General features: G+C 43.2%; 1 protein-coding gene across 1 annotated transcript; it reads left to right on the top strand.

The window, feature by feature from the left end:
• The first annotated feature begins 583 nt into the window (after positions 1–583).
• GADD45A (growth arrest and DNA damage inducible alpha) lies at positions 584–3,841 on the top strand. Its single transcript, XM_017532269.2, has 4 exons — positions 584–1,041; positions 1,518–1,619; positions 1,857–2,094; positions 3,171–3,841. The coding sequence occupies exons 1-4, from the start codon at positions 998–1,000 to the stop codon at positions 3,282–3,284; spliced, it is 498 nt and encodes a 165-aa protein (XP_017387758.1). The 5' UTR covers positions 584–997; the 3' UTR covers positions 3,285–3,841.
• Positions 3,842–12,272: the final 8,431 nt, after the last annotated feature.

Genomic DNA, 12,272 nt, shown 5'->3' with positions numbered 1-12,272 from the left:
GTTACACTGGGCAGGTGGGAGACCTTTCTGCTTTCTGTGGAAAAGATTCCAACTTGGTTCCCTGCCATACCTGAATACAAACGGGTTGGTTTTTCTTTTTTGAGCTTCCAACCCTTGCAGCCTTCCAAAAATAAATCAAACCAGCCATCAGGGCACCAAAATAATACTACTACTAATAAGCAGCTTCGTCTAGACTTAGATAAACAACACTTCTGAGGTAAACTTTGCCCCAGAGGTCTGGAGACACTGTTTTAATGTAACCTGCTTACTAATAATTACCAGACTTCGGTGCATTAACCCTGGAAATAGATTTTAGTAGCCACCTCTTAAAACAAAAGGTATGAAACGATAATAAGAAAAAAGTGCAGCAACTATTATAGACAAACACTTGGCAGCCTGCTTCAGCCCAAGCTGAGGCCACCTCCCGCCTCTGCTGAAGCCCTCCACTCCAGATGGCCCCCGCCAACCGGATAAGGGAGCGCGCGGGACCCGCCAACCCACCTCTGCACGGCGCCCACCCCAGCCACCCCCTCCGGCTAGCCTCCAGCGTGGCTCCTCCCTTTTCCGCTCGTCTCAACCTGACTCCAGGAGCTGGAGTCAAATTGCCGGAGCAGGCTGATTTGCATTGCCCAATGGCCAAGCTGCATGCAAATGAGACAGAAGGTGGTTGGCTGAGGGTCGGCTGGATAACTCCGGCGAGCGGGGCCCTTTGTCCTCCAGTGGCTGGGAGGAAGCTGCCCAATTATTGTCGGGTGGCTATCGGCGAGGAGAGGGTCGAAGAGCGAGCGAGCTAGCGAGGCGGGAGGGGTGGCCGGAGCGGCGGCGGCGGGCACTGGAGGAGGAGCCGGGGTGGGCGAGGGGCGGCCAGACAGTGCCGGGGCCTGAGCTCCCCGAGCGGTGCTTGTGAGCGAGTGCAGAAAGCAGGCGCCCGCGCGTTCGCCGTGGCCGGAGCAGCCCGCACGCCGCGCTTTCTCCGTGGGCGACCTGCAGTTGCAATATGACTTTGGAGGAATTCTCGGCTGGAGAGCAGAAGACCGAAAGGTAAGTCGGCCTGCGGACTATTCCGGCCCAAACTTCTCTCACCCACCCCGGGCTCCTCGGTGCAGCCGGGCCGTGGAAGGCTTGCAGGTGAGCAAGCAGAAAAGTTTGCACGGGGCAACTCTCGCCCTTGCTCCCTCGGGACTCTCCCTGGAGCGAAAAGAGCATGCCCCCCAACCTGAACTAGCCCCGCCGGGGTCTTTGCAAAGGGCAGCGGTGGGCGTCGCTGCCCGTGCGGCTCCCGCGGCTGGCAGCCTGTGGCGGGGGCACTCTCGGGACTTCTCACGGGACGCCCGGTTCTTGGGCGTGCAGGGGTCATCGGGGTTGACGGGGCCGCGGGAGCGCCGGGCTTGCCGAGAGCCCAGGTGCGCGGTGGTGCTTGTATTCGAGAGGGAGGGGCGTGGTACCGGGCGAGGGGGCCGGCAACGGCCCCGACGGCACCGAGGCTGACGGGACCCCTCGCCCTTGCCCGCATGTAGGATGGATAAGGTAGGGGATGCCCTGGAGGAAGTGCTCAGCAAAGCCCTGAGTCAGCGCACCATCACTGTCGGGGTGTACGAGGCGGCCAAGCTGCTCAACGTGTAAGTGGGGCCCTTGCGCGTCCCCCGTGGCACCCTTCCCCCACTGGCCCGAGAGGTCGCCTTGGCGGGGCTCCCCTCGCCCGACCGCGCCACTTCCTGTCGCTTTTCTTCTGCCCCCGTGGCTGCCTGCTCCGGCGGGGAGGGGGCAAGCGGGCCGGGCGGCGACCCCCGGGGACCCGGGCAGGGGTTGCGGGCGCCAGCGCTTCTGCGCTCACCGGCCCTGCCCGCTGCCCCCAGCGACCCCGATAACGTGGTGCTGTGCCTGCTGGCGGCGGACGAGGACGACGACAGGGATGTGGCTCTGCAGATCCACTTCACCCTGATCCAGGCGTTCTGCTGCGAGAACGACATCAACATCCTGCGCGTCAGCAACCCGGGCCGGCTGGCGGAGCTCCTGCTCTTGGAGACCGACGCTGGCCCCGCGGCCAGCGAGGGCGCCGAGCAGCCCCCGGACCTGCACTGCGTGCTGGTGACGGTAAGGGACAGGGGGACTGCGGTCTGCTGGGTAGAGCCGCGGAAGGACTGGAGGCCAGGGCTGGGTCGCCTGATTGTGGATCGGGAGTAGTTGGGGGTCAGGAGTCTAGTTGCCTTTGCCCCATCAGAGTGAGGCTGGACTTTCAGCCGAGATGTACGAGTTTCATCATCAGGATTTTCTGTGGTACAGAACATGTCTAAGCACGCTGGGGACTGCCAGCAGCGGAAGAGATCCCTGTGAGTCAGCAGTCAGCCCAGCTACTCCCTACCTACATCTGCACTGCCTCCCGTGACTAATTCCTTTAGCAGGGCAGATTAGATAAAGCCAAATGAATTCCTGGCTCACCCCTCATTAAGGAGTCAGCTTCATTCTCTGCCCGTCAGAGCTAAAAATAGAAATGGTGTAGGAGACAAACCTTGTTAATTCCCTAGAAATACTTTAAGAGGATAGAGTGGATTTTTTTTCTCTGCAGTCTTGCATTTTTTTTTTTTTAATGGGCCTTTTTTTTTTTCCTGATAAAAACCTTTGGTAGGTAGATAAGTTATGTTTTCGGGGGTAAATGTACTGCCTTTGTCTTCTAAATTTTGCTCTTTTTTGACTGGTCTAGTCAAGTGACAGCCTGATTATTTTGCTACTCCTAAAAAGTACTACTCTGTCTCTTGGGAGCAGAGTTGATGGCAATTCCAGTTAACTCCTGTGCAACTCTTATCTCATTGTGCACACAGCATGGAAGCCTGTCTCTAAACTGTTTCACTCGGGTCACCGTTAACAAGTTTGGTAGAGCAAACCTGTGAGTGATACTCTCATGCAAAACTGAACAGATAGGCAAATATATGTATGCGTTTCGTGCAGGTTGCATGAGTTGAGACTTTGCAATGTGTAGTTTAATAGGTGATTACCCTTAATGATTTTGCAGGGAACCCAACTACCTTGAAGAACTTTAATTTTTTGTGCTTGTAACTTGTCTCCATGTTACAGATTCAAAATATAGAATGTTCAAGTGTCTTCTCAAAAGTATAATTACTAGCAAATACTGATTTTTAAAAATAAGTTTATTTTTCTAAATTTGTTTCCAGAATCCACATTCATCTCAATGGAAGGATCCTGCCTTAAGCCAACTTATTTGTTTTTGCCGGGAAAGTCGCTACATGGATCAGTGGGTTCCAGTGATTAATCTCCCTGAACGGTGATGGCATCTGAATGAAAATAACTGAACCAAATTGCACTGATGTTTTTGAAATACCTTTGTAGTTACTCAAGCAGTTACTCCCTACACTGATGCAAGGATTACAGAAACTGATGTCAAGGGGCTGAGTGAGTTCAACTACATGTTCTGGGGGCCCGGAGATAGATGACTTTGCAGATGGAAAGAGGTGAAAATGAAGAAGGAAGCTGTGTTGAAACAGAAAAATAAGTCAAAAGGAACAAAAATTACAAAGAACCATGCAGGAAGGAAAGCTATGTATTAATTTAGAATGGTTGAGTTACATTAAAAGAAACCAAATATGTTAAAGTTTAAATGTGCAGCCATAAGTTTGGGTATTTTTGGTTTATATGCCCTCTAGTAAAAGAAAAGCTGAAGGGGTTAATCATATTTGAAAACCATATTTTATTGTATTTTGATGAGATGTTAAATTCTCAAAGTTTTATTATAAATTGTACTAAGTTATTTTATGATGTGAAAAGTTATTTATGCTATAAATTTTTTGAAACAATACAATAAACTGGTATGAATAATTGCATCATTTCTTCTTGTGTGCTCTTATTTTTTTTAACTTGTACTTTCTTTTAACACATTTTACTGCACTCTATACTAAGTCTATAGTCAGAAAACAGGTGATTGAATGGAGTTGGAGTTAAGGGGAAAGGATGGTTAGAGATTCAGTTTGCAAAATTTGAATAAAGATCAATGATAGGCCAGGCGTGATGGCTCACGCCTATAATCACAGCACTTTGGGAGGCTGAGGCAGGTGGATCATGAGGTCAAGAGATTGAGACCATCCTGGCCAACATGGTGAAACCCTGTCTCTCCTAAAAATACAAAAATTTAACTGGACGTGGTGGCGCATGCCTGTAGTCTCAGCTACTCAGGAGGCTGAAGCAGGAGAATCACCTGAACCCGGGACATGGATGTTGCAGTGAGCCAAGATCTCGCCACTGCACTCCAGCCTGGCAACACAGACTCCGTCCCAAAAAAAAAAAAAAAAAAAGGTCAATAATAGTAGTGCCATAATAAGATTATATGCAAAATGTTGAGGAAGCAGAGAGGACAGAGTAACCAAAGCTACCTACCAGTTTTTACTGAAGAGAGATTTTATGTAGGTCTTAATGAGTTTTATTTCCCTAGTTACAGAGGGCAAAGGGACATTGCTAGCAGCTGCACTAGTTTGTGCAAAGGTGTGGAGGCCTGAAAGACCACAAGCAGGTCAGTAAAAGCAGAGTGATTCTGTGTGTGCCTCTGGTGTAGAAAGATAAGGGAGCGACAGGGCTGAGAAGGAAGGTGGGGATCAGGCCCAGGCTGTGAAGGGCTTTCTGTGTCACCCATATGCATTTGGGCTTCCTTCTGCAAACTTCAGACAGATAGCGGAGCCTGGGAGGAGGTGGTGTGATCAGTGTTCTAGGAAAGTAACATTGGGGTCTGTGAAAGATGATTATTGGGATGAGCAGCTGTAGGTAACAAGGCCAATTAGAAAGTGACTGAGAATCTACAGCTGTGCATTTTGCAGAACCATTTTTGCAGAGCAAACAGGGATGTGGCCTGGCAAAGGTTTTTGGTGCCCCTAGTCTCTCCCTGAACATTTCTATGGTTCTGAGGGGTCTGCTTAAATTCTGTCAGATGGAATAGATGGCAGAGAAGAAAATCAAAAGAAGAGGCTTCAGTAGAACAATCCTTTTAGTTGCAACAATTGCTTCATCTTTAACTGCAACAATCTTGGAGGCATAGACCGAAGAAAGCGAAAATGCTTATGGAGTCAAGGCCTAGCCTTGCTTCAGTCCACAGGAATTTTCTTTGCCTATTTCTCCAACCATCCCCCTGATGGCTCCCCTGCCATCTGTCTTTCATCCTAGTCATGACTACATACAATCAGGAAAAAGGGTGGGGAAATCCACTAATAGCAACAAAAAGCTCCAAGTTTCTGCATATATAATGAATACATAGGTCCCTGAGTCCTTCGTCTTGTAAATGCCTCTCTTTTCCCACATCTGCTAGAAATGTGGGTGGTTAGGCCTTGTTTAGGCTTCTTGTATCTTTTTACAAGTGACTGTTTTTCTGTATCTGCTAGAAATGTGGGTTTTTAGGCTTTATTTAGGCTTCTTGTATCTTTTAAAAATCCAGTACCTACTCCAAAACATAAGTGGTATTTAATACTTGGTTCTTATATTACCAAAAGATTGAGAACGGTGAGTTTTAAATAGTAAGGTGTTTTGCCTTGCCATTAAGGTAGGGTTTCTTTTCTCAGCCCTTTTTCACAGCAGTTTGGTAAAAACCCTTTTGCAGAGAAGAGTGAATTAAACTGGGAACGCAGAGTGGATAAAGCTGCTTTGCTTAGTAGAACGAGCACAGTAGCAGCCGGCCTTGATTAGTCCTCCTCCATCCTGTTTTACTCACGTGAAATGGAGATCCGGTTACTTATCTTGCAGACTTCTGGCCTCTCCTACAACTCTGCAACCTCCCTCAAGGCAGGTAATATCTGTTTCATAATTGTAGCCCAGCAGTTGACACAAGTGCCAGCAACAGTAGGTGCTGAATTAATATTTATTGAATAAACGAATGATTAGAAATAAGGAATACAAACTACCTGGCACATGATAGGTGCTAAGTGGAGTGTGGTTGTTACTAAAACCCAGGTGATAGCAATAGGAAAACTTAACGCAGCAGAGCTGTGTCATGACATGTACATCTATATAACTGTTTTTCAAAAGGAGTTTTTGATCTTTATTCTAAATTCATAATGCTTAGAGATATCTAATAGTACTTATACATTCTCTAGATTGTTTTGTTTGAGGAAAATCTCAACAATTGCTGAAATGCTGTTTGGTTTCTTCACAAATTTTTAACTCTTATTTTTCTTTCCTGATTGAACACAAAGTTAACACAGCATTGAAAACCCCAATCACGAAACAGTTAATTTTAAACAAGTATAAAATTACCTGGATGGCTTCTATCTCTAATTGATGCCAATATTTTTCAGTTCTTGTCTTAAAACCCCTTAAATCTGCTTACTGCAAGCCATGTTACAACAAGAACAAAAATCCCCTCGTTTACCTAAGGTGAACTGAATGTTGAAAAGTGGAAAATACCTATTTTTTCCACTGGCTGCTTCACCTCAGTGTCATAAATAGCACTGTTTCCTCCTTTCCACACTTAACCTGGGCGCTTGGTAAGTTAAACGTTTATAATGAAAAGACCCATGCAAGTAGCTAATCTCCTGTAATATATACCTTAATTCCCCCCCCCAAAAAGAAAAAAAGGTCATTTTTAGGAAAGCATTATTTGTATACTGTCAATTGAAAATATTTCCAAAGCATGTTTTGAGATGCCTTACTGTAGCCCTTGTGAAATAATTGCTAAAATTTCAATTATATAGGCTGAATTTTATTCTTTGATATATGGTAAAAGGCTGAAATTTGGGAGATAAGTTCTCTTCAAATGAACAAAACTCAGTGGCATGATTTGACACGAAGAAAATATCCCTCAAATAAATGATTTTTTTTTCTTTTTAACAACACTTTGATAAACATAAGAACCTCTGTAAAAAGGTTGTATTCATGAAAACCAAGAAATGTTAAGTGAGTGCTTACTGTGGGCAAGGGACTAGGCTGGTTATATTGAAGTCTACAAAAAAAAAAAAAAATCAGATATACACTCTGGCCTCAAGGACTTTGTGTCACTACATAAATACAAAGCAGAAAATTACCAGCAACATAAGAAAGGCCCAAAGAACTGTTATGGAAGTTCAAAGGATAGAAATCTTCAGAAGGCATATAGGAATGGAATGGAGAAAAAGGTTGTAAACTCTTTGTTCATAAGCTAGTATCGTATTTTGCAAACAGCACAAAAATGTGATTGATTGACTGGTTGAATATCAAATATAATTCTGCTAGGTGCTACAAAGCAAAAAAGATGTAGCCTATTATAGCATTTGTCCTTAAGTTTACAATCTGTAAGGAAATCATTAAGCACATTAAAAAAAGATAAGCATGTGCATTTCAATCGTGCTGTTTACTGAATGCCTATCATATTCCTGGCACTGTGTTAGGTACCAAGGCCACAAAGGTGAAAAAGCAGCTGCCTTTAACGATGCGCACAACTTAGCAGGGATACCCGATACCTGTAATACCAGGTGATAAGTGATAACGAGGTATATTCAAGACCTAAGTGTTCCTGGGGCCAGGGAATGTTTGCCAGGTTCAGTGAGACATGAGAGATGAAGAGATCTGCCAGGTGACTGTGAAGGGCATTTACTCCAGGAGGAGGAACTACAGAACAGGAAGGTACAAACTGAAGGCAATTGGAGCTAGCTTTTAGGGGACAGCAACACTCGTACAGGAGTTACTACATCCTCAGCACGGATCTAAGCCTTTTATCTATGGGAACTCATTAGCACTCACAACAACCCTGTGGGAGTAGGTACTGTTATTAGCCCCATTTTGAAAGTGAAAAGACTGATACACAGAGAGCTTCATTTGCCCAGAATCATATTGAAAATGGCAAGACCAGGATGCAAACATGCCCTCCAGTGATGGGTGATGGAGTGGGAAAGGTGGTAGAAACCATAGCATGATTTTCTTGCAGGCCAAGCATCTTTTCTCTGCTAGATGATAGGAAGCCATCAAAATTAATTGGTAAACTAAGAGAAGAGACAGATGTGGTCACCACCAAGAGACAGATATGAAAAGATGATGCTATAGCTTACAGAGTCCTCATGTGAGGGTGGAAACGGATAGCCAAGAGAAATTTAGATCACACAGTGTTTAACAACTTTTAAAAAATCAATTGTAAACATTTAGAAGTGGGAAAATTTCTGAGCAAAATGCAAAAATTTCTTGAAAATTTGCTATAGTGGCAACAGTGGGTCCACATTCTGCATGGTGGCAATTGGCCGGAGCTGAGAGAAGGCCCCTCACTTTTAGACCCAGATTTCTAGTTTGTCACAGACCTCACGCCTCCCTGTTATAACTCTAGTTTGCTGTACTCATGAAGGCTTCCCTCTTTAATCCTATTAGGCATGTATGGTCCACCCTTTGTGCCCACTCCACTGACTCAGACTGGGGTTTAGAATCTTCCTGTGTAAAATGAAGTGTTTACACAATCAGGATTTCTCAAACTGCTTGGACGATCATAAGGCCCTGGGGTGCTCGTTAAAAATATAACTTTCAAGCCCCTTTCCCAGAAGCTTTAAGTGGGGCTGGAATAAGGCTTAGAATTTATTTTTCCTGATTCAAGCCCCAGAAAGAAAAACTTTTATATATATATGTGTGTATATATATATATATATATGTGTGTATATATATATATGTATATATGTATATATATATATGTATATATGTGTATATATATGTGTATATATACATATATGGGAACATATATACACATATATATATATACACACACACATATATACATATATAAAATAAATACTTCAGGTAATTCTTATAAGAGAAGTTTGAGAAACAATGAATGCTCTCTTAGAGCTCTCTACAAATCTCACAGAGTAGGGAGGAAGAAGCTCCTACATGATCAGTTTCCAGTTTCCCTTGATGTTAGCTCACCAAAAGGGATGCACATTTCTCTGCAAAAATTGCAGGGATTCCCAGGAAGAGGTGTATCAGGACCATTTGCTACCTGGAGACAGAGTTAGAATTTAGTAGTTAACTCAGGTGATCACCACACAAGTTATAAAAACCACAAAAGTGGGAGACTTTGAAAACAGAATGCTTCTTACCTCTCCTTGAACTGACAGATCAACACACCTGTTATGTGCTAGACATGGTGCTGGGCACTTTGAAGACAAGGCAGAAACTGACAAGCATGATTAAAATCTGTTACTGTTATGCAATGAGTACTGCTCAATGTCAGACACATAGTAGGTGCTGAGAAGTAAGTGGGGTTTCCATTTTTCTTACAAACATTAGTTCTTTCTGCTCTTCATGAATTTTCACATTTATTAATTCATTTGGTACGCTGCTAAAGCAACTGAGGCTCAGAGAAGGCAAGAGTGACCTCCAGAGTCCCATGACAAGGAAATGGAAGAATCAGAATTTTACCGTGAATTCAGTCCTCTTTGTGCTAGGTCTGTCTCTCAAGGAGGCCAACCAGACAGCAGAGATTAGCCTGGGGAAGGATGAAACTAATCAAATCTAATCTTTTACTTATCCAATAAGTGGGGCAGAGCCTTGGGAAAGCTAAAGGAGACAAAATACAGGCAAGGGAGAATTCTAAGTATTGTCTTCTTTCATCTTAGAACTGGGAAAGTTCTAAGCATCATTGGAAAGGTGATCTTTGTGTCCCTGTATGCTTTTATGCTAACACCTTTTCTACAATGGTCTGAGAAAATTTATACAGAAAAGCAGCAAACTTTCTTAGTATTATCACTTACATGATTATATCACCATATTGTAATCATCTTACCATCATCGAAAGAAGCAGTCAGCAAGAAATGGGTCACCTGGAGAAGTCTCCAGATTTGATTTTGCTTCTTTATATAGCTGTGAAGGACAGGGCTAGCAAAAGGTATGAACAAGAGCACAGCAGTTAAGACAGTGGCCGCCACCCCAGGCCACTGTGTTAATACTAGCCTGTAATACCAGCACTTTGGGAGGCTTAGCTGGGAGGCTTGTTTGAGGCTAGGAGTTTGAGATCAGCTTGGGCAACATAGTGAGACTGTATTTTTATAAGAAAGAAAATAAGGGAAAAGAAGAAGAAGAAAGACAGTGGGCTCTTAGAGGCAGAAATATCTGAGCTTGAATCCTGTTTCCTAGCTAGAACTTGGGAAAGTTAGTATAACTTCTCTAAGCCTCAGTTATTTGTCCTGCAAAATGGGGGAAATAAACAAGGCTTTTATCATTGGGTTATGGTGAAAATTAAAGGAAACAATACATAGAAAGCACCTAGCTCAGTTCCTGGAAGCACTCAATATATGTAAGCTAATAATAATTGCATCTTACATGGGTTGGTAATTTTCTATGCATTTTTGTATTCCATTAATATTTATATTGTTCTGTTTGTAAATTAGTTATCTAAGTAAAAAAGAAACCACCCAGTAAACTACATCGCCCAACATAACTGAATTCAGCAAGACACCATCCAATTAAATTATGTTAATTTTCACTAATTTAGTTTCCCCTCTCTATTTCCATTAACTTAATTTAGTTCTTTATCTCTCATTTAGGCTACAGAACAGTTTCTGTTCAAAATCAAGGTCTTGAGAACATACGTACTGCGTATCAAGTACTGTCCTAGAGCTTTCTCCATAAAGATGATTATGGCACAGTTTCTACCTGCAGTTTACTATAGGAACTACAGGAAGCTGACAGACAGCTAATTTTCAAGTCAGTGTGGTGCTATGGCAAGCATGGGTATGCACAGTGTGTGTGTGTGTGTAGGGGGTAGTCGGGAAGCCTTCCAGGAGAGGGTGATGCTTGATGTGAGTCTTGAAGTGCATTTAGGAACTTATCAAGGGTGAGGGGTGTGGCAGGTGTGGGGCTCTGTGGTGTTTGCTAGACAATTAAGTGTTTAAGGAAGGGAGTGGAGAAAGGCAGGCTGAAGAGGTAGAAACATCACAGAGGAGGCAAATAGGGGGTGGGATTGGAGCAGGGTGATAAGGATTTGGAATGAAAAGGAGTTGAAGTATTAATAAAAGAATAGTGAATACCACCCCCACTCTCCACTCCCCACTCCCCACAGAGATTAGAAACACAACCTTCAGTTTTTCTTCACTAGTTTATTATCCTTGTTCATTCTAATTATCTTCATATGAAGACCACGCTTAAAAACCTCTTACCAACTACCCTTCTCCCCCATATAATTCAATACAAACTCTTGGCCTTTGATTATTTGACCCAACCTTCCTTCCCAGCCTCGTCCACATTCTCCTTCTCATACTTTTGTTGCAAAGATTCCTGCTGCTCCGACACTCCAGGCTTCCTTAGATCCTGGGGCTTTTGCACACACTGTTTTCACTGCTGAGAATATCCTTTCCCTATTCTTTACCAGCAAACTCTTACTCATTCTTCAAAGTCCAACTAATATATTATCTCTTCTGTTACATCTTTTCTGACTCATTCAGGCAGAACAGTTTCTTATAGTAACATTTACCATATTGCATAGCAATTTATCTGTTTATCTTCTACTGCCCACACCCCCATTACCCGCACTCCCACTATCCTGGGAGACCCTTGTCTTTTCTGGGTTTATCCTAAGACATACCTGCCATAGTGCTAGCAGGAGCTCTACAAATAAATAAATTTCTCTTTTTTCTGTTTCTATAAACCAAATGCATTGTCATTTATATTTACTGTTTGAGTGGACTATTTTTCTTTCTGTAGTTACGTTTTATGATCTCATATGTTTTTATGATCTCATACAGTTTGTTTGTTGAACTTTGCACACTTAATTCTATAAGTGGCAGGCTGTCAATATTCAAATGCATTTCTAGAATTCATTTTTCTTTAAAATTCTTTGTAGTCCTGTTGATGAACCAGTAGCTGAAGTATCAGGAGGTGATTAAGTATCTTTTAAACACCTATAATTATATGTAACAAACCCACGTGTCCTCCATACCCTAGACTTTGGTTCTTCTCCTGATTTTCAATTCAAGGAGGAAAATGTAAAATGACTTGGGGTGGAGATGGCAAGAGGGTTGCTCTCCTCTCAGATTTACAGATTTATATAAAATTTAAAGCTAGAGGAAATGTTAGAAATTACCTAGCCTAAATCATTTTTTTTTAATTAATGAGAAAATGGGATCAGAGGTCATAAATGTCCTAAGGTTGCACAGTAAATGATTAGTAATCAGTCCAGAACATACATTTCCTGATTCCAAGATATGTATTCTTTCTTTTACATCACACTGGCTACCCTAAAAAAATGGTATTCTGAAAGCATATCCAATACACTTTTGGATCTCCCCAGGCTTCTATTTCCTCACCTGTAACGTAGGAATAATAGGGGTAGC

This window comes from Cebus imitator, unplaced genomic scaffold (assembly GCF_001604975.1).
Source record: "Cebus imitator isolate Cc_AM_T3 unplaced genomic scaffold, Cebus_imitator-1.0 Scaffold3, whole genome shotgun sequence".
Classification (NCBI taxonomy): Eukaryota; Metazoa; Chordata; class Mammalia; order Primates; family Cebidae; genus Cebus; species Cebus imitator.
Note: the sequence above shows the minus strand (reverse complement) of the source record. Positions and strands in the feature narration are given on the sequence as shown.